The sequence below is a fragment of the Cavia porcellus genome, unplaced genomic scaffold (assembly GCF_034190915.1).
Source record: "Cavia porcellus strain 051 isolate PalLab524CR breed Dunkin Hartley unplaced genomic scaffold, mCavPor4.1 scaffold_1, whole genome shotgun sequence".
Lineage (NCBI taxonomy): Eukaryota > Metazoa > Chordata > Mammalia > Rodentia > Caviidae > Cavia > Cavia porcellus.
This window is the reverse complement of record NW_026947484.1, coordinates 160,823,662-160,838,222: the sequence shown is the minus strand read 5'-3', so window position 1 is coordinate 160,838,222 and position 14,561 is coordinate 160,823,662. Positions and strand designations below refer to the sequence as shown.

The 14,561-nt window shown below is 36.4% G+C and overlaps 1 protein-coding gene across 5 annotated transcripts in view; it reads left to right on the top strand.

The window, feature by feature from the left end:
• The window catches only part of LOC134478152 (uncharacterized), a 157,108-nt gene that overhangs the window by 105,534 nt on the left and 37,013 nt on the right, over window positions 1-14,561 (top strand). Inside the window, exon 1 of one of the 5 annotated variants that reach the window (XM_063258521.1) lies at window positions 9,586-9,905. The exons of the other annotated variants lie outside the window; for them this stretch is intronic. Within the exon in view, the coding sequence (XP_063114591.1) occupies window positions 9,889-9,905 (17 nt within the window). The 5' untranslated portion in view covers window positions 9,586-9,888. Of the gene's footprint in view, window positions 1-9,585; window positions 9,906-14,561 lie in introns of those variants that run through there. 5 annotated transcript variants of the gene reach the window in all.

Genomic DNA, 14,561 nt, shown 5'->3' with positions numbered 1-14,561 from the left:
ATGTTTTTCTGTATTCCCATAACACTTTAACCACCCCAACTAATTTAGAGTGAAGGACTTAGTTTTGCTCCAAGCTGTCAAGGTTTTGATTAGAAATGCTAAATTTCCTGAGGCTCCCACAGAATTATTTGCTGTTCTCTTGGCTCTGTGGATTCTCCTTATCTCCTGTCTCAGAGCTCTGCGGTGTCTTGCATTTTGATGGTAAGAAACCTTAAGGGAGACAATGCAGGTGTTTGGAATTTCAAGTGGTTCAGCACCACCAGGGACATGAGGAACTAGAAATGACAATCTCTCCATTTCCACCTGCTAGAAACTGGGGGACCATAGCACCATCTCCCCAAGTCATGAATATGATGAATAGCTTTGTGCTCACAGGCAGTTATCTTCCTGGAGTAATTCAGGCTAAGGAGATGTTTTATAAATGGAAAGCTCTAGTGCGAGCTCAGAAGGTCCTTATGCATATTGGAATCTTTATGTATGCAACTTATTTGTTTCAGCAAGTTCTATCAGTTTCCCTTGAGTCCAAGGAAGCATCCAGGTGGCAGAGTCAAAGCATTGCAAAAGGACACTGCTGCATGTGAATTTTGACAAAATGGATAGAGAGGTAGGCTGTAGTCAGCTTGGGTTGTCATAACAAAATAATATAGGGAAGGGGGTGTTGTTTTCTTACAGTTGTAGAGTCTAAATGACAGGGACTCTTTTCATGCCCCACTTTCATGATTTCATTTAATCTCAGTTACTTCCTCAAAATCCTATCTTCAAATATAGTCACAGTTGAGGTTAGAATTTTAACATATGACTTTGGCAGGACACAAGCCAGACCATGGTATGGAGATTGCCTTGTGTCTCAGTTTCTTTCTGGTTACTGGGACAAAATGCCCAGTACCCACAACTTAAAGGAGAAAACATTCATGTTAGCTCACATTTTATAGAAGTTTCAGTTAGCTGGCTCCAAGGCAGGGCAGTGTGGCAGAGGAGAAACAGGTCACAGCAGTGCAGGCAGCAGACCACAGTCAGCAGCCTCCCTTCCGCTTGCTTTCCCTTCTATTCCATCCAAGGTTCTGGGCTTCCCCACAAGGTGGAGTTTCCCATCATTCATTCCCAGCACTTTGCTAAGCCAATCAGTGGACTAATCCAGTGTTGTGCATCCTTAATTGAGTATCAGTTAATCAAGTGCCCATAATCCAGCAACTCCTGAAAGCCACACCTATGAATGCCTGAGGCTGTATGAGAACATCAAGATATAAGCCGTAACACCTTGACAGAGGTTTATCAGTAATCAAAGAGTGATTAGGTTCTCCCTTTTTGGAGAACAGAAGAAGAAGAAGAAGAAGAAGAAGAAGAAGAAGAAGAAGAAGAAGAAGAAGAAGAAGAAGAAGAAGAAGAAGAAGAAGAAGAAGAAGAAGAAAGAGGAGGAGAATTGAAAAGAAGGACAAGGCAAGCTATAAGTCAACCTCACAGGACTCAGAGAACTCTCTAAGGAATTCTGAAAGTGGAGGATTTTAGATCTACTGTAAGTTGTGTTTTTTTTTTTATCATCACCATGTGAACCAGCCACTGTATGTGGGCTGCCCTTAATGAGAGTCTTATTATCTTCTCTTTGATGACCTCTCTGTATGTTCAAGATGCATAGATAGATGTCTAAGCTTCTGCTATTATTCCATAGGATCTGTACATAACCTCTTCAATTTTCTTGATGAAGATTAGGTTTTATGAGTTGGGGGAGAGGGAAGCATCCAGACAAAAACACTATGCTTCTGAAATCAATCTAGGAATAAGAGGATGAGACATTCAAAATCTTTTATGTAAAATACTTTTATGTAAAAGTGAAGAATGTACCAGTCTTTAAAACATCCATTTGTTTGAGTGATTCTGTTTCTAACTAACTATTGCACTGATCTTTATATTTTTAAATCTCAGCTGGCTGGTGGAGTTAGGGCTATTGAACATTTCTGTCTCTTGCCTCTGGTCTAGAAATTATTTTCATTGAGAAAATATTTCCAGCACCTTTACCTGCACCTGTTTAGCTACTACAGTGCTTTGGACCTTTAGCTTATCCTAATTTCACAGAGTTAAAACTTCCTGCAATGATCTTCCTAATATTGCTGTGTCTTTTCATGAAGACCCACAGATGTAATCACTTGAATAGTGACAGTGAGTGAGTCTGGGAGAATGTGAGTCCCACGAACCAGGTTTGCTTATCTCATTGTTACAGCATTGATCACACTCCCTGTACACACCACTCAGGTACTGTTTGGTGAATGAATAAATGGATGAATGAATGTTAAGGCAAAGATTAGTTAGGTATTTTGGGGTCATTTAGTTTCTATAAGCTGGAGTCCACAGTGTCTATAAAAGACACGGGCCATTTTTCAACAGCTTCTTTTAAGAGATTATTGACTACAATATTTATTGTCATATTTTCCCTCAGAACTTCACTTTGGGGAAAACACCTCAGGATCTCTCTTCCTGGCATACATTAACATTAATTTGTAATCACGAAAATGGCAGTGATGTTAATTTGCTCTTCGTAGTCTCTGACAGCCTGTGAGGAGGTTTTCCCAGGGAGATGCACACATCAAAATTCTTAGCCCTTTACTGAGGAACTGTGCTTTATCATGGGAACTTTTTCTGCCTGGTGCAGAAGGAGACATACCAACCTCATTGGTTGGAGCACCTAAGCTCACCTTACTTTTCAATATATGCATGGCTAGGTCACTTGAATGTCCAGTATTCTTATTCTTCTTCAAAATTAAAGGAAACATAGTCTTAATAACTTACTAAGCTTATTCAAAGAGGTTGTGCTATTAATTATCCTAGAAGAGACTATTTCTACTTTTTATGACTACCAGTCTTGAGGTCTCAGGAAATTACTGCAAATGCATACCATGGCTACATGTATTCATATATTGTTCCTCACAGGATACATCATTAGTTATTATTAAAGCTCCTTCTGTATAATTCTCCATAGCACAGAAAGGAACTGCTGTTCCAAACCTTGTTGATAATGTGACACAAAGCTCCCTTTCCATTCTTATTCTAAGAGAAAACATGATTTAACTGGGCAAAACTTTAAGAACCCATCAGAACAATAACTGATTCAAGGGATGGTATAAATCCATAGCTGACAGATTAAACATGTCTACGTGTGAATTCCATCACCAGGGCATTCATGCAGTTGCAATTTACAAAATCCCTACACGTAGCATAAGCAAGTCAGACATTTTCTATCATTGTGTGGTTTCAAAAAATGAGACTGAGAGAAGTCCAAAGACTTCCTAGGGATGAAGAAGCTAAGAAACACAAAAAAACCTGAACTTCCGATTCCAAATTACTTTCATTTGCAGTAGAGCCATGGTGCATTTAGTAATTTTTTTTTCTATTTCTCTATCTGACTGGTATATAAAGGAAAAAAGTTTTTTAAGGTTAAAAGATATAATGTGGCAAGCTTCCCTTTCTCTGATAAGCTACCAATTAAAAGCCTTATTCTCAAATGAACTTTATTCGAGACAACTGAAAAGGTCTTCTGACTCAGAGAGGAAAACTGGTTGTTTTCCAAAGCTGTTGTCAAAATATTGGCTGATTATTATCTTTCTGGCAAACAAACTGCTCCAAAGCTCCTTCACTAAGCAAGGAAGCGGAAAACATGGCTCTGCTTACTTAGCAGGTCAGTCGTTGGAGCAAGGAGACAAGGGTGAGTGATAGGCCCGGCTGGCCTGCTCTGCCTCACAGGCCACTGCCCTGCCACCTTCCTCCCTGGAGTGCTTCTCTACAGGTGCAGCACCAACAGATCTGTCCACGGAGCTTGTTCTTGAGAATTGCAGAGCCTGAATTATTTTATCAGTGCGAAAAATAAGTGCATATGAGTCCAGGGGTTGAGAAGTATAGATAGGAGTATGAAGTTTCTAAAATAAACTCACATCTATGTGTATGAGTGTGTGAGTGTGTGTGTGCGATCTTTCTGCTTGAAGATTTAAAAATGAACATTGAGAAAAGCATTTTGTCCTTTCCCTAATGAAGAAAAAAAAATACACTAATAGCATGAGCTTGCTTCTGGCCTTTTCTTTCCCATGAGTTTAAACCCTTACTGTACTACTAATTGCAGTAATTCTGAGAGGACTTGGTCAATTTGCTCTCAGTTGCAAGGCCTCTGGTTTCCATCAGACAAATTAATATTTTTTCTTCTGTCTTGCATCAGCAACGAGAATGACAACATGTGCTTTCTAAGTGTTATTCTTAAGGATCTCACCCAAGAACTGCATGTAACTGTCCCAGAAGTACACCTTCCCTTCCCTGTAACAAAGGAAGCAAACAGCACAAGAATAACAGCTTCTGTGAGATTGTCTGTATGCAGAAAAAGGGTAGCAGCTCAGTTTCACTTCAAAAACCACACCTGTTGAAAATAAGACAATAACGTTGTATTTCAACAATCTCACTGCCAATTATTTGCAACCCAGGATAAGCTCCATTGAAAAGCCAGATGAAGCCTTCCTTTTGGATGGAAAAATTTGCAGAGCATTGGATCCTGACGTTTCTGGAGCTTGCTGCGGAGCTGACACTGTGAGACAAGCGGGTTGCTGGAAGCAAGAACAGAGGGACAAGTCTCTCTGAGACCCGGATCAGCCACCAGAGAGCGTGTACAAGACTTGCTCGGTATCAGTACCATAAAGCAATTTGATCTAACATTTTAAAAACACTTCAGCCTACATACTGTGATATAAATTTACATTATTTCTTGGCTTTCTATAAGCAGAGTGTGAAGTGGGATTAGACCTGTAAGAAATCTGTTAGTGAGACATTGTCTAAGAAGAAATGGGAAAGAGGAAGAGCAATAAAGAGAAGTGTTACACTGTTAGAAATATCTGATTTTGAGTGAGAAAGGAAGGTGATTCCCATACAAAAGAGAGAGAAAGGAAGACAAAAAGACTTTACCACTAATTGTTGATTCCCTTTGATGAGCTGAAGTTCGTAATACCAAGGCCATGTGTTGTGCTTGTATTTTGATCCTTTATTTCCATAGCTTCTGCATCAGACTTTCCACAGCGTTGTTTCTTAGTAAACATTGAATGAATAAACAACGGAACAACTATTCTACTCTTGGGTATTGTGCTGTGCTGACCTATTTGTGCATTCTTAATAGACTAGCTTTTCTCTGGAGAGAGTGTTTATGTGAATTGGACATGTTGCAAGCAATAGCCCGTGATAAAATAAGTTACATAAATTTGTATATGATTTAGGAACAACTGGAGATGCTAAATATTAAAACAACCAATAATTTATTTACAATTCATATACGATTTGGGGAAAAGCATAGTAGAACTTTTTTGAGATCAGAATCGAGAAACTTACATCAACACACAGGAAAGCACTCTTTTGCTTAATGACTGTGATATTCTTGATGCTAGTTTAGAAAAAAAAATATTGTGGGAGTTCCAAGTTTCTTGTTACCTAGGCAACTACAGGTAAAGCACAAACATGATAGGGTTGACTCGCTAAATCCCGTTCTAAATCCTTTCAAAGATTTAGTGCTTTTAGCGTATCCAACCTACCTCTGGAGCTCTTGTTCCTCTAAAAGACTTAGAAAAAACCCTTTGATTGGGATCTGAAATGATTTTTCTGGATCATTGATGAAGCTTTATTAAACCTGATCTTTGAACACTCATCAAACTAAAGATTGCACTTCCTTTAACAATGACAAATCACAGCTTCCAAATCAGATCTGGGGTATTGGTTGTCTGTTGATGTGGTCCACAGCAATAGAAAATCCCCCAAGAGAGAGATGCACTTGGGCTTGGTATTTATATTTAGTACTTACTGCGCACACGAAGGATGGTACATTTGCTGCCCAATAAAAACAAACAAAACCGGTCATTAAGTGTACTTCACCATATTTACTAATACCCTGATGTCACCTTCAAATCTGTCCTTTTTAAACTGTGCAGCTGTTGAACAATGGGGCACACTGTTTGGCTTAGCACCAAGACCATGTAAGGTTTAGCTGCCTAGTAATTTCCCTTGTGATGTGTTCCCACACCATGAAGGGGCCAGGCAGTGACTGGATTGATTTCTAAGGACACTGGACCCATCGATCGGGGACCTTGTCCTCATGATTTAATCTCCTACTAAAAGCTGCCCTCTTGAGTGCCATCACTCTTATGATTAAGTGTTCAGAATAGGGATTTGGGGGGAGCACAGTCATTCAGAGCACAATAAAATAAATAGAACATACAGTTAACTGAAGTAGGTCATTCGAGATAAAAAGCAGATGTGATGGGAAGATAGGCATTCACTTATGACTCCTCACATTGTGTGTTTCATACTATCCAATACGCTCTTAAAATTAATTTAAGTTGGTCATGGTGGTTCATATTCGTAATCTCAGCAACAAGAGACTGAGGCAGGAGGATCCCAAGATTGCAGCCAGCCTAGACTACACAGTGAGATTCTGATTCAAAACAAATCAGATTTAATTGCTGCTATTCCAATTAAATAAAAGCATCACAAAGATATGGATCAAACCATCTCTGAATAGAAAATTATACTCAGATGCTTAACAGCTGGAAAATAAAGTGTTTTACTAAAAATCTACTGAATTAGAAAGGATGCTGGAGCCCGTAATATTTTTCTTAGGTTAAGTTAGTCAGTTTTTGCTAAGGAAAATAGAACTCATACCACATGCTTTCAATAATAAAAGATTCACATGCAACTACATGCTTCTTTAATGTAGTTCTGGTGGAGTGCAGGCATGAGAACCAATGCACACTTTTCTGAAAATCCACAAGACAGCACATTACAAAGAAAGTTCTGTCAGTCCTGATTCCTTGTTAAATTTAGTTGAATATCTTTGGGAATGTAATTGGTACCTGCTAACAAGATTTGATGTCTGCTGTCTGTTTGATCCACGTGTCTGTCCATTGCTGCCACTGAAAAATTATGACTAGTCTTTTTGCTCCACTTTCCAAATACCGCTATTATCCACCAAAGTTCCCCAATATTATTCAAACAATGTTCTTTGTAAGCCTTTGGCCTCTGCAGGGAAAGGCAACTTGGAATGGTGAGTGTGGTAGCATCTTCAAATGCAGTCTGGCAGCTACGTGATTTGTTTTATTCCCAGGCTCTCTCAGAGATAAAAGACAGTTTCACAACAGCTTCTGCCTTCTGTGTTCTCTGACAGCAAACCTTGCGGACCACTGTTCTTTGCTCTGTGCCTCACAAATGCACATTTCTTGTACAGTTGTTCCATATGAAGATTCAATAATATCTCCTTATTGTATTATTTTCATTTAGTTCAACTCTGTCTAATATTGGTTAGTGTGGTTTGTGTTGTCAAAGATTATGCTTCTAAAGACAAAAGGGATGACTTGTTTCTTGATTCTGATAATGTTATTCAGAAACTGCACTCATCAAAAATCAAATCAGGCCTCAGTTTCACAGAGAGTAAAAGTACTGTTGAAAGGAGCCTAAGTATCACCAGATCTCAATGTTTTACTCAGTGTGTGAAAGTCTTTGTAGTATCTCAAAGAGCTTCTCATTATCCATACTTCTATAGTGAGGCAATCCCTTTCTACCATTTTTCCCTTCTCAAATCAAATATTTATTCATTCCATATATAGAATTCATCCTTTAGCCAGTTGAATAATCCTTGCCAAATGAATAACATGAATGCCTGACCTCACTTTACTCAGGGGATTGATTACTTTTGTTTTATAGTCATAATTCACTGTCTTTCAGACATGTAACGATTATCTGCTTCAACTGCATCGTCTAAGAAGGTAAACCAAATTTATCACCGTATAGGTAGTTCAGATAATCGGAAGCATTTTTCTACTAACTACTCAAAGCACTGTTAAAATAGTGTGAAAATTTAGTTGGAGTAAAGCTAATTTACTGATAGATAAATCACTCACAATTCTCAGGCTAAACCTCAACTACTACTGTTTTTCACTATACCAGTCTCAATTTTGGTCAAAAGGCATCATCAAAGGTTTTGCTGAAATGAACTCTTTTAAATATTTTATTGAAATATAATTGATATGAAACAGGCATTAAATGTTACCATTTTATGAGTTTTGACACGTGCAATTATCCATACATCTCCTATTGTGGACACACCCTTAGAAGACAAACACATTTCTGTCAATCACAACATTTATTTGTATTCTATCTTTATATAGCATCCTTTGTGCCAAATCCTTACATATCATTACATGAGAATATTATAATTTTGTTTATTCGTTCTTCTGTAAACAGATCTTTGGTCTACTTTCAGGTTTGGGAATTGTGCACAAAACTGCAATAAGAATTCTTCTACAAGTATTTTTATGATTCATGCACTCATATTTCTGTCTCTGTCTCTCTGTTTCTTTCTCTCTGACTCTGTCTCTCTTTCTCTTGTTTCTATCCCTTGCTCTTTTTCTTTCTCCTTTTCTGAATACTGGAGATTGAACCTAAGCCTCATGTGTGCTAGGCAAGTGCTTTTCAACAGAGCTAAACCCTTATACTGTGTTTGTTTTTCTTGAATAAATGCTTATGGCCATAGAACAGTTGCAATTCTGTGATTTAAAAACATAGTTAATACTTAAATAAAAGTTTGGAAATTTTATTATAGTAAAAGACACAGTGTCGTGAATTCTCCTCAAAATGCCCCCACCCTGAACACATCCCACTTCTCTTGCGACTTTCTGAAGCAGTTGCAAAGTCTTGTTTTGTGAGTGCCTTTTTGTGGCTGCCTCTTGTTTCAGAATTGATTCAAAGAGTTTACAGCAACTTCTATCAAATAAAAATGTTACAATGTATCTTGTGCACCCATTCACTGAATCTGGCACTGTGTGACTCCTGGCTCTTTCACAAAGTCACAATGACCACGATGGTAAATGTTATGAACCGATTCAGGACATTTAGGCAGCCACAACTGCACAACTAAAAATATGAAAAAGGACTTTCAAAAATGCTTCAGACAGTGGCAAGAGTGACGGAATAAAGATTTGTAAACTCCCAAGAGATTAATAAAAAGGCATCTTTTACTTTTTTAATTAATCAAGACACATCTCAAATAATTTTTCTAAGAATATGTGCACAATTTTTAAATTTATATCAGCAACACGAGATATTTGAATATTTCAGATCTTCAGAGTTGATGTTTCTGAACTTTTATATTTTACTAAAAATTTTGAATGAGCAGGCTGCAAAACAAACATAAAAATGATAATATCCTTGTACATAATGAACCCACCTAGAAATAAAGTAAGGAACCCAATGCCATTCAAAATAACTTCAAAAAATTTAATATATTAGAATTAACCTTACCAAGAAAGTGAAAGACCTCTATAATGAAAACTATAATATTCTGATTAAATAAGAGAACATTAGAAAATAGAAAAGCATCCCCTCTTCCTGGATAAGCAGAACCACTATTGTCAAAATGGACCTGATTATATATCATATAACATTATCTATATTGTATATTATATATATAGAGAAAGAGGGTTTTATATATATATGTGTATATATATATATAAAACTTTACATAAATATGTATGAATGTTTAATTAAATATATATATTTAATGTGATTGCAGGCAAAAAACCAACAGCACTGCTTACAGAAATATAGAAAAAACATCTTAAAATTTATATGGAATCAGAAGAGACCTAGAATAGCAAACGCAATTCTGGACAACAAGAGCAAAACAGAGGCAGCCCCAGATTTCAAATTAGATCACAAAACTACAGTGATAAAAAAAAAAGCACAGCACCACTGCAAAAATAAATATGTAAGACAGGAGAACACAGTGGGAGACACAGAAACAACCTGAGGCCCATCCAACTACCTGAACTTTGAAGAAGGTGTCAAATACATATGCTGGACGGAAGTTAGCCTCTCTAACAAATGGTGCTGGAAATCAGGTAAGTCACATGCAGAACATTTAATGTAGACCTACATCTTTCATTTCTTAAAATCAAAAAGATCAAAGATCTAGATATTAAAACAAAAACAAGACCTGGGGATATAGCTCAACAGCACAAATGCCTGCCTGGACGTACAAGGTCATGAATTCAATCCCTGGTACCAAATAAACAAATAAATAAATAAATATGAAATGAAATAAAAGACAGTTTGCTGCATGACAAAACAGGTAACACTCTTGAAGATAGGTATAGGCAAGGAGTTTCTGAGTAGAATATCATTTTCACAAGAAGTAACACAAATAATCAACAAATGAGTATGTATCAAATTTTAAAACTTCTGCATAGCAAATTAAGCAACCAATAAAGGAAAACATAATGTTCAGAAAAGGAAAAATGCAATCCAGCTATTCTTTGGACAGAGGACTAAAATTTAGATTATACAAAGAACTAAAAAATTCCAATCAAAACTGGACAATCAAAATGAACAGATCCTACTCTTCAGAAGCATAAATGACAAATATGTGAAAAGTGGGCAATATCTTTGGGTACTATAAAAATGCAAATCAAAACAGCACTGAGATTCTTGTTTGTTCCAGAAAGAATAGTACCACAAACTCACAAAACAACAAATACTGGCAAAGTTGTGGGTAAAAGGAAACACTTCTACATTGTTGATGGAAATACAAGCCAGTAAAACCACTATGGAAAGCAGAATGGAGATTTCTTATAAAACTAAAAAATGTAAATTTGATTCTACCTACCTATACCTTATGGATATTTCTCCAAAGGACTTAAAGACATCACCTTCCAGTGCTACAGCTATATTGTGTTTATAGCCAAATAATTCACAAAGCTAAATCTTAGCACTCTGTATGTATGAATGGATAAAGCACTCATTATACATATATATATATATATATATATATATGCTCTATGAAGGATAAATTTGAGTTATTTGTAAGAAAACAGGTGCATCTTGAGACCATAATGCTAAGTGAAATCAGTCAGACACAGAAAGTGTTATAGTTTACGCCTAGATTCCCCACTAATTCTCATGAATTCATAGGTAGAGCTCATAAGTGACTGGATCATGGGTGTATGATGGATCAATGGATTCAACTGATGATTAAGCTAAATGTGATGTTGGGGGGTGAGCCTTGTCTTTTAGTCACTTTGTGTTGCAGAGACAAATACCAGATACTCAAAGTTAAAGGGGGAAAGGTTCGTTTAGCTCATAGTTTGTAGAGATTTCAGTCTATAATCAGCTGTCTCGAAGGTAGGGTGGCTTGGCAGAGGAGTACTGCTGAGAACAATTCATCATGCCCACAAGGAGGCAAAAGCAACGAAGGACCTTAACAGCGTCTTTCTGCTCTTTTATATTCTATCTAGGTTACTAAAATTAGGGTGGTATCAAACCAATTGGTGGACTGATTTAACTTAAACAGAAGGTTAAATATTAATGTTTCTCTTACGTGAAAAATACAAAATATGAATAACTTAAGGAGCAAAATAAAAGAAAGATGATAAGATATGGAGGCAAATCTTTTGCAGATAAGAAGAGGATGTGGGTTGGAGAGATAGGAAAGGAAAAGGGTGTTATGATTGATACATTGTGTCAACTTGAGAGGTCTAGAAGCCTAAATAAGTAATTCAGCAGCTCTACATCCTGAGGTATAGAAAACAAGCCATTACTGCTGTAGAATGTTGTTCATTGCATCAATATGAGAAAGTCAGAAATTTAACTATGTGATTCAGCAGGGGCCAGGGTCTCTACTTTGTAAACATCCTCAGCCTGTGCAAGAGGAGGGGAAGGGAGATGGTGTGAGTGCTATATCTACCGCAAGTGTGTGTGTTGGTGAGCAACCTGCTTACAACATAAGGGAGGAAAAGAGGCTTGTTTCCTATTTTTTGCTCTTGCTCCTTTTGCTGTCTTCCACTGCCCTGAAGTGTCGCCCCTGTGCCGTACCACGCTGCTTGGAGCCAGCTGATTATGGACTGACACCTCCACAAACTGAAAGCTAAAAAACCTTCCCTTCTTTCATTTTGGGTATCAGGTAATTTGTGTCAGCAATGAGTGAAAAGTATCTAAGGCAGAGGGAGAAGGAAAAGAGACTAAGATGTGACACTTACATGCACCAACACCCAATGGTGATTAAGTTCATAATGTATTATTTTAAAATTTTTTTATTTTAAAGAGATTAAGACAAAAGAGGACATAATAACAAAGCAGATCAGATTAGAACAATGCAAGTAACACAGCATTTTACCACAAGACGACCCACAACTAACAGTAACTACCACAGTGTCTCTTTCTTGGAAATAGTTGAGCATAGCTTCATATACGATAGTATCAAGCATAACAAAAAAGTATAAAACCATTCAAGAGAATGAAAGCATTACAGGGCTTTCAGAACCAAATAGCAGAGAAGGACTAATGGCTACTATATTATCTCATTTTCCATAGAAAATTTGTTCATATTATTACATATAATAATATCCAATAAGATATAACAGGATAGAACCAAAGGCAACAGAAAAACAAAAGCATAGTAGGATTTCAGAGTAAGATGATATATAATGTATTATAAACACATACTAAATACAAAACAAAAATAATCATTTATAAATGACAATGTTGAGTTCTTTTTATTACAAATATCAGTCATTTATATATCTTCTGTCATGATAAAATTTTCCAGATTGACATTTTTTATAAAATTTATTGGTGTAATTTAAATATACATAATGACCATAGCCACCATGACATTTTTTTTGATACCAGGGATCAAACTCCTGACCTTGCACTTGCCAGGTAGGCACTTGTGCTACTGAGCAGAACCCTCAGCCTCATGAAATTATTTTCAATTGCGTTAATTTATCTTTTAGCAACTCATTGGAATTATTTCTTTATTTTGGATTCAGTTGTGTGTGTGTGTTTTAGTAGGTATGCTGAATGTCTCTCTCTCTCTCTCTCCCTCTCTCTCTCTCCATATATATACAATACATATACATATGCACACTCATACTTTTTTAAACTTTTCTTTTTTAAATCATTTCTATTGATACACTTTGATATATCATGATCACATTCATCATAAAGAATTTGTACCTGTACATAATATATCTTGATTCCCCTTTTTTTTCTCTATTCTTCTCCCCTCCCTTCAACACTTTTTCCTTCCCTATTTACAAAAGCTTTGTGTCTATTTTTCCCTTCTATTTTCTTTTTATTCCTTTTCCCTTCCTTCCATTCCCCTTCCTTTCTCCCTTGTTCCCCTCCCACTTGAACATTTTCTTTGTACTTATCAATATCTACCATGCATTTGGTCTTTATTTACATTCATACTTTTGTATCTCATTTTATAATATGCTCAGACTTTTTTTAATGTTACCTTTTGATGAGCAGATATTTAAACTTTTTTAAGTCAATGGAATTTATTGGTTTGTGATGGTAATTGTTCTTTGATAACCTCTAAATGTTATTTACTCATGATTTTAGTTACTTTTCCCATTGTTGAGACACCATACCTCACACCCAAAGTTAAAGAAGAAACACTTGATTGTAGAGATTTCAGTTCATACTTGGCTGGCTCCAAGGCAGGGCAGAATGGTAGGGGTGCAACGGTGGGCAGAAGGCAGGAAAGCAGCAAATTAGTGAAGAAGTAACATAACAGGTTCCTCTCTTTCTTATCCCTTCCAGGATACCTGCCCCTGTTTGGGCCACCCACATACAGGGTGGGTTTTTCCACTATCTGTGCCCAAAATATACCAAACCAACCAGTGGGTTAACTTAGTAATCCCACACCCTTAACCCCAGCATCAAAACCTAGATCCAGCCCCCTGGGTAAAGCTCCACTTATGACTGCAGGGCGCTTTGAGGAGATGTCTACACACAAGCCATAATCCTTACTATGAAGTTTTCAAATACCATCTTATGTTTCCTTATAAAATATTTAAAGCTTTCCATTTGTTCTTCCATCTATGAAGTAAAGGTTCAATTTGTATTTTGCATTTTCCACTATTCCTATTAATATTTTCTGAAAAATTTCTGTATATATAATGTATAAATGTATTTCTGGGCTTTCTATTGTGTTCCATTAATCAAATTTTCTATCTTTATGCCAGTGTGAAAGTATCTCTGTGACTATGGCTTTATAAAAGCCTTGAAATCAAATAGAGCAATTATTTGTTCTTTTTTTATTCAAAACTACATTAGTTATACAAGACTGAATTTCCACTTAGATTTTAGTTTTAGCTTGTTATTTTTTTAAATAAGTAGAAAAAGTATGTTCAATCAGTGAATCAATATTGGAGAATTTACATCTTAGTATCATTGAATCATTTGATCTGTGAACATGTTATCACTGTATAATTTAGATAGATTTCTTTGACTTTGTTCAAAGTCAAGTAGTTGCCAGTACAGAGATAAGGAATGATGTCAGTAATCTTCTCAAAAGACCATTTATTGTTTCTGTGATTGTAAATGGTTTTTAAAATTTTTTGCTAATTTTAAAAAAAATCATTTTTTATTGAATTGAAATCCTATAACCTTCCTATATCCCTCTATCAGATTTAGTATTGTACTTTTGTAGAGATTTTTATGGACACCATATGTTGTATCCAAGAGCTTTATTTCTTCCTTTCTAGTCTATA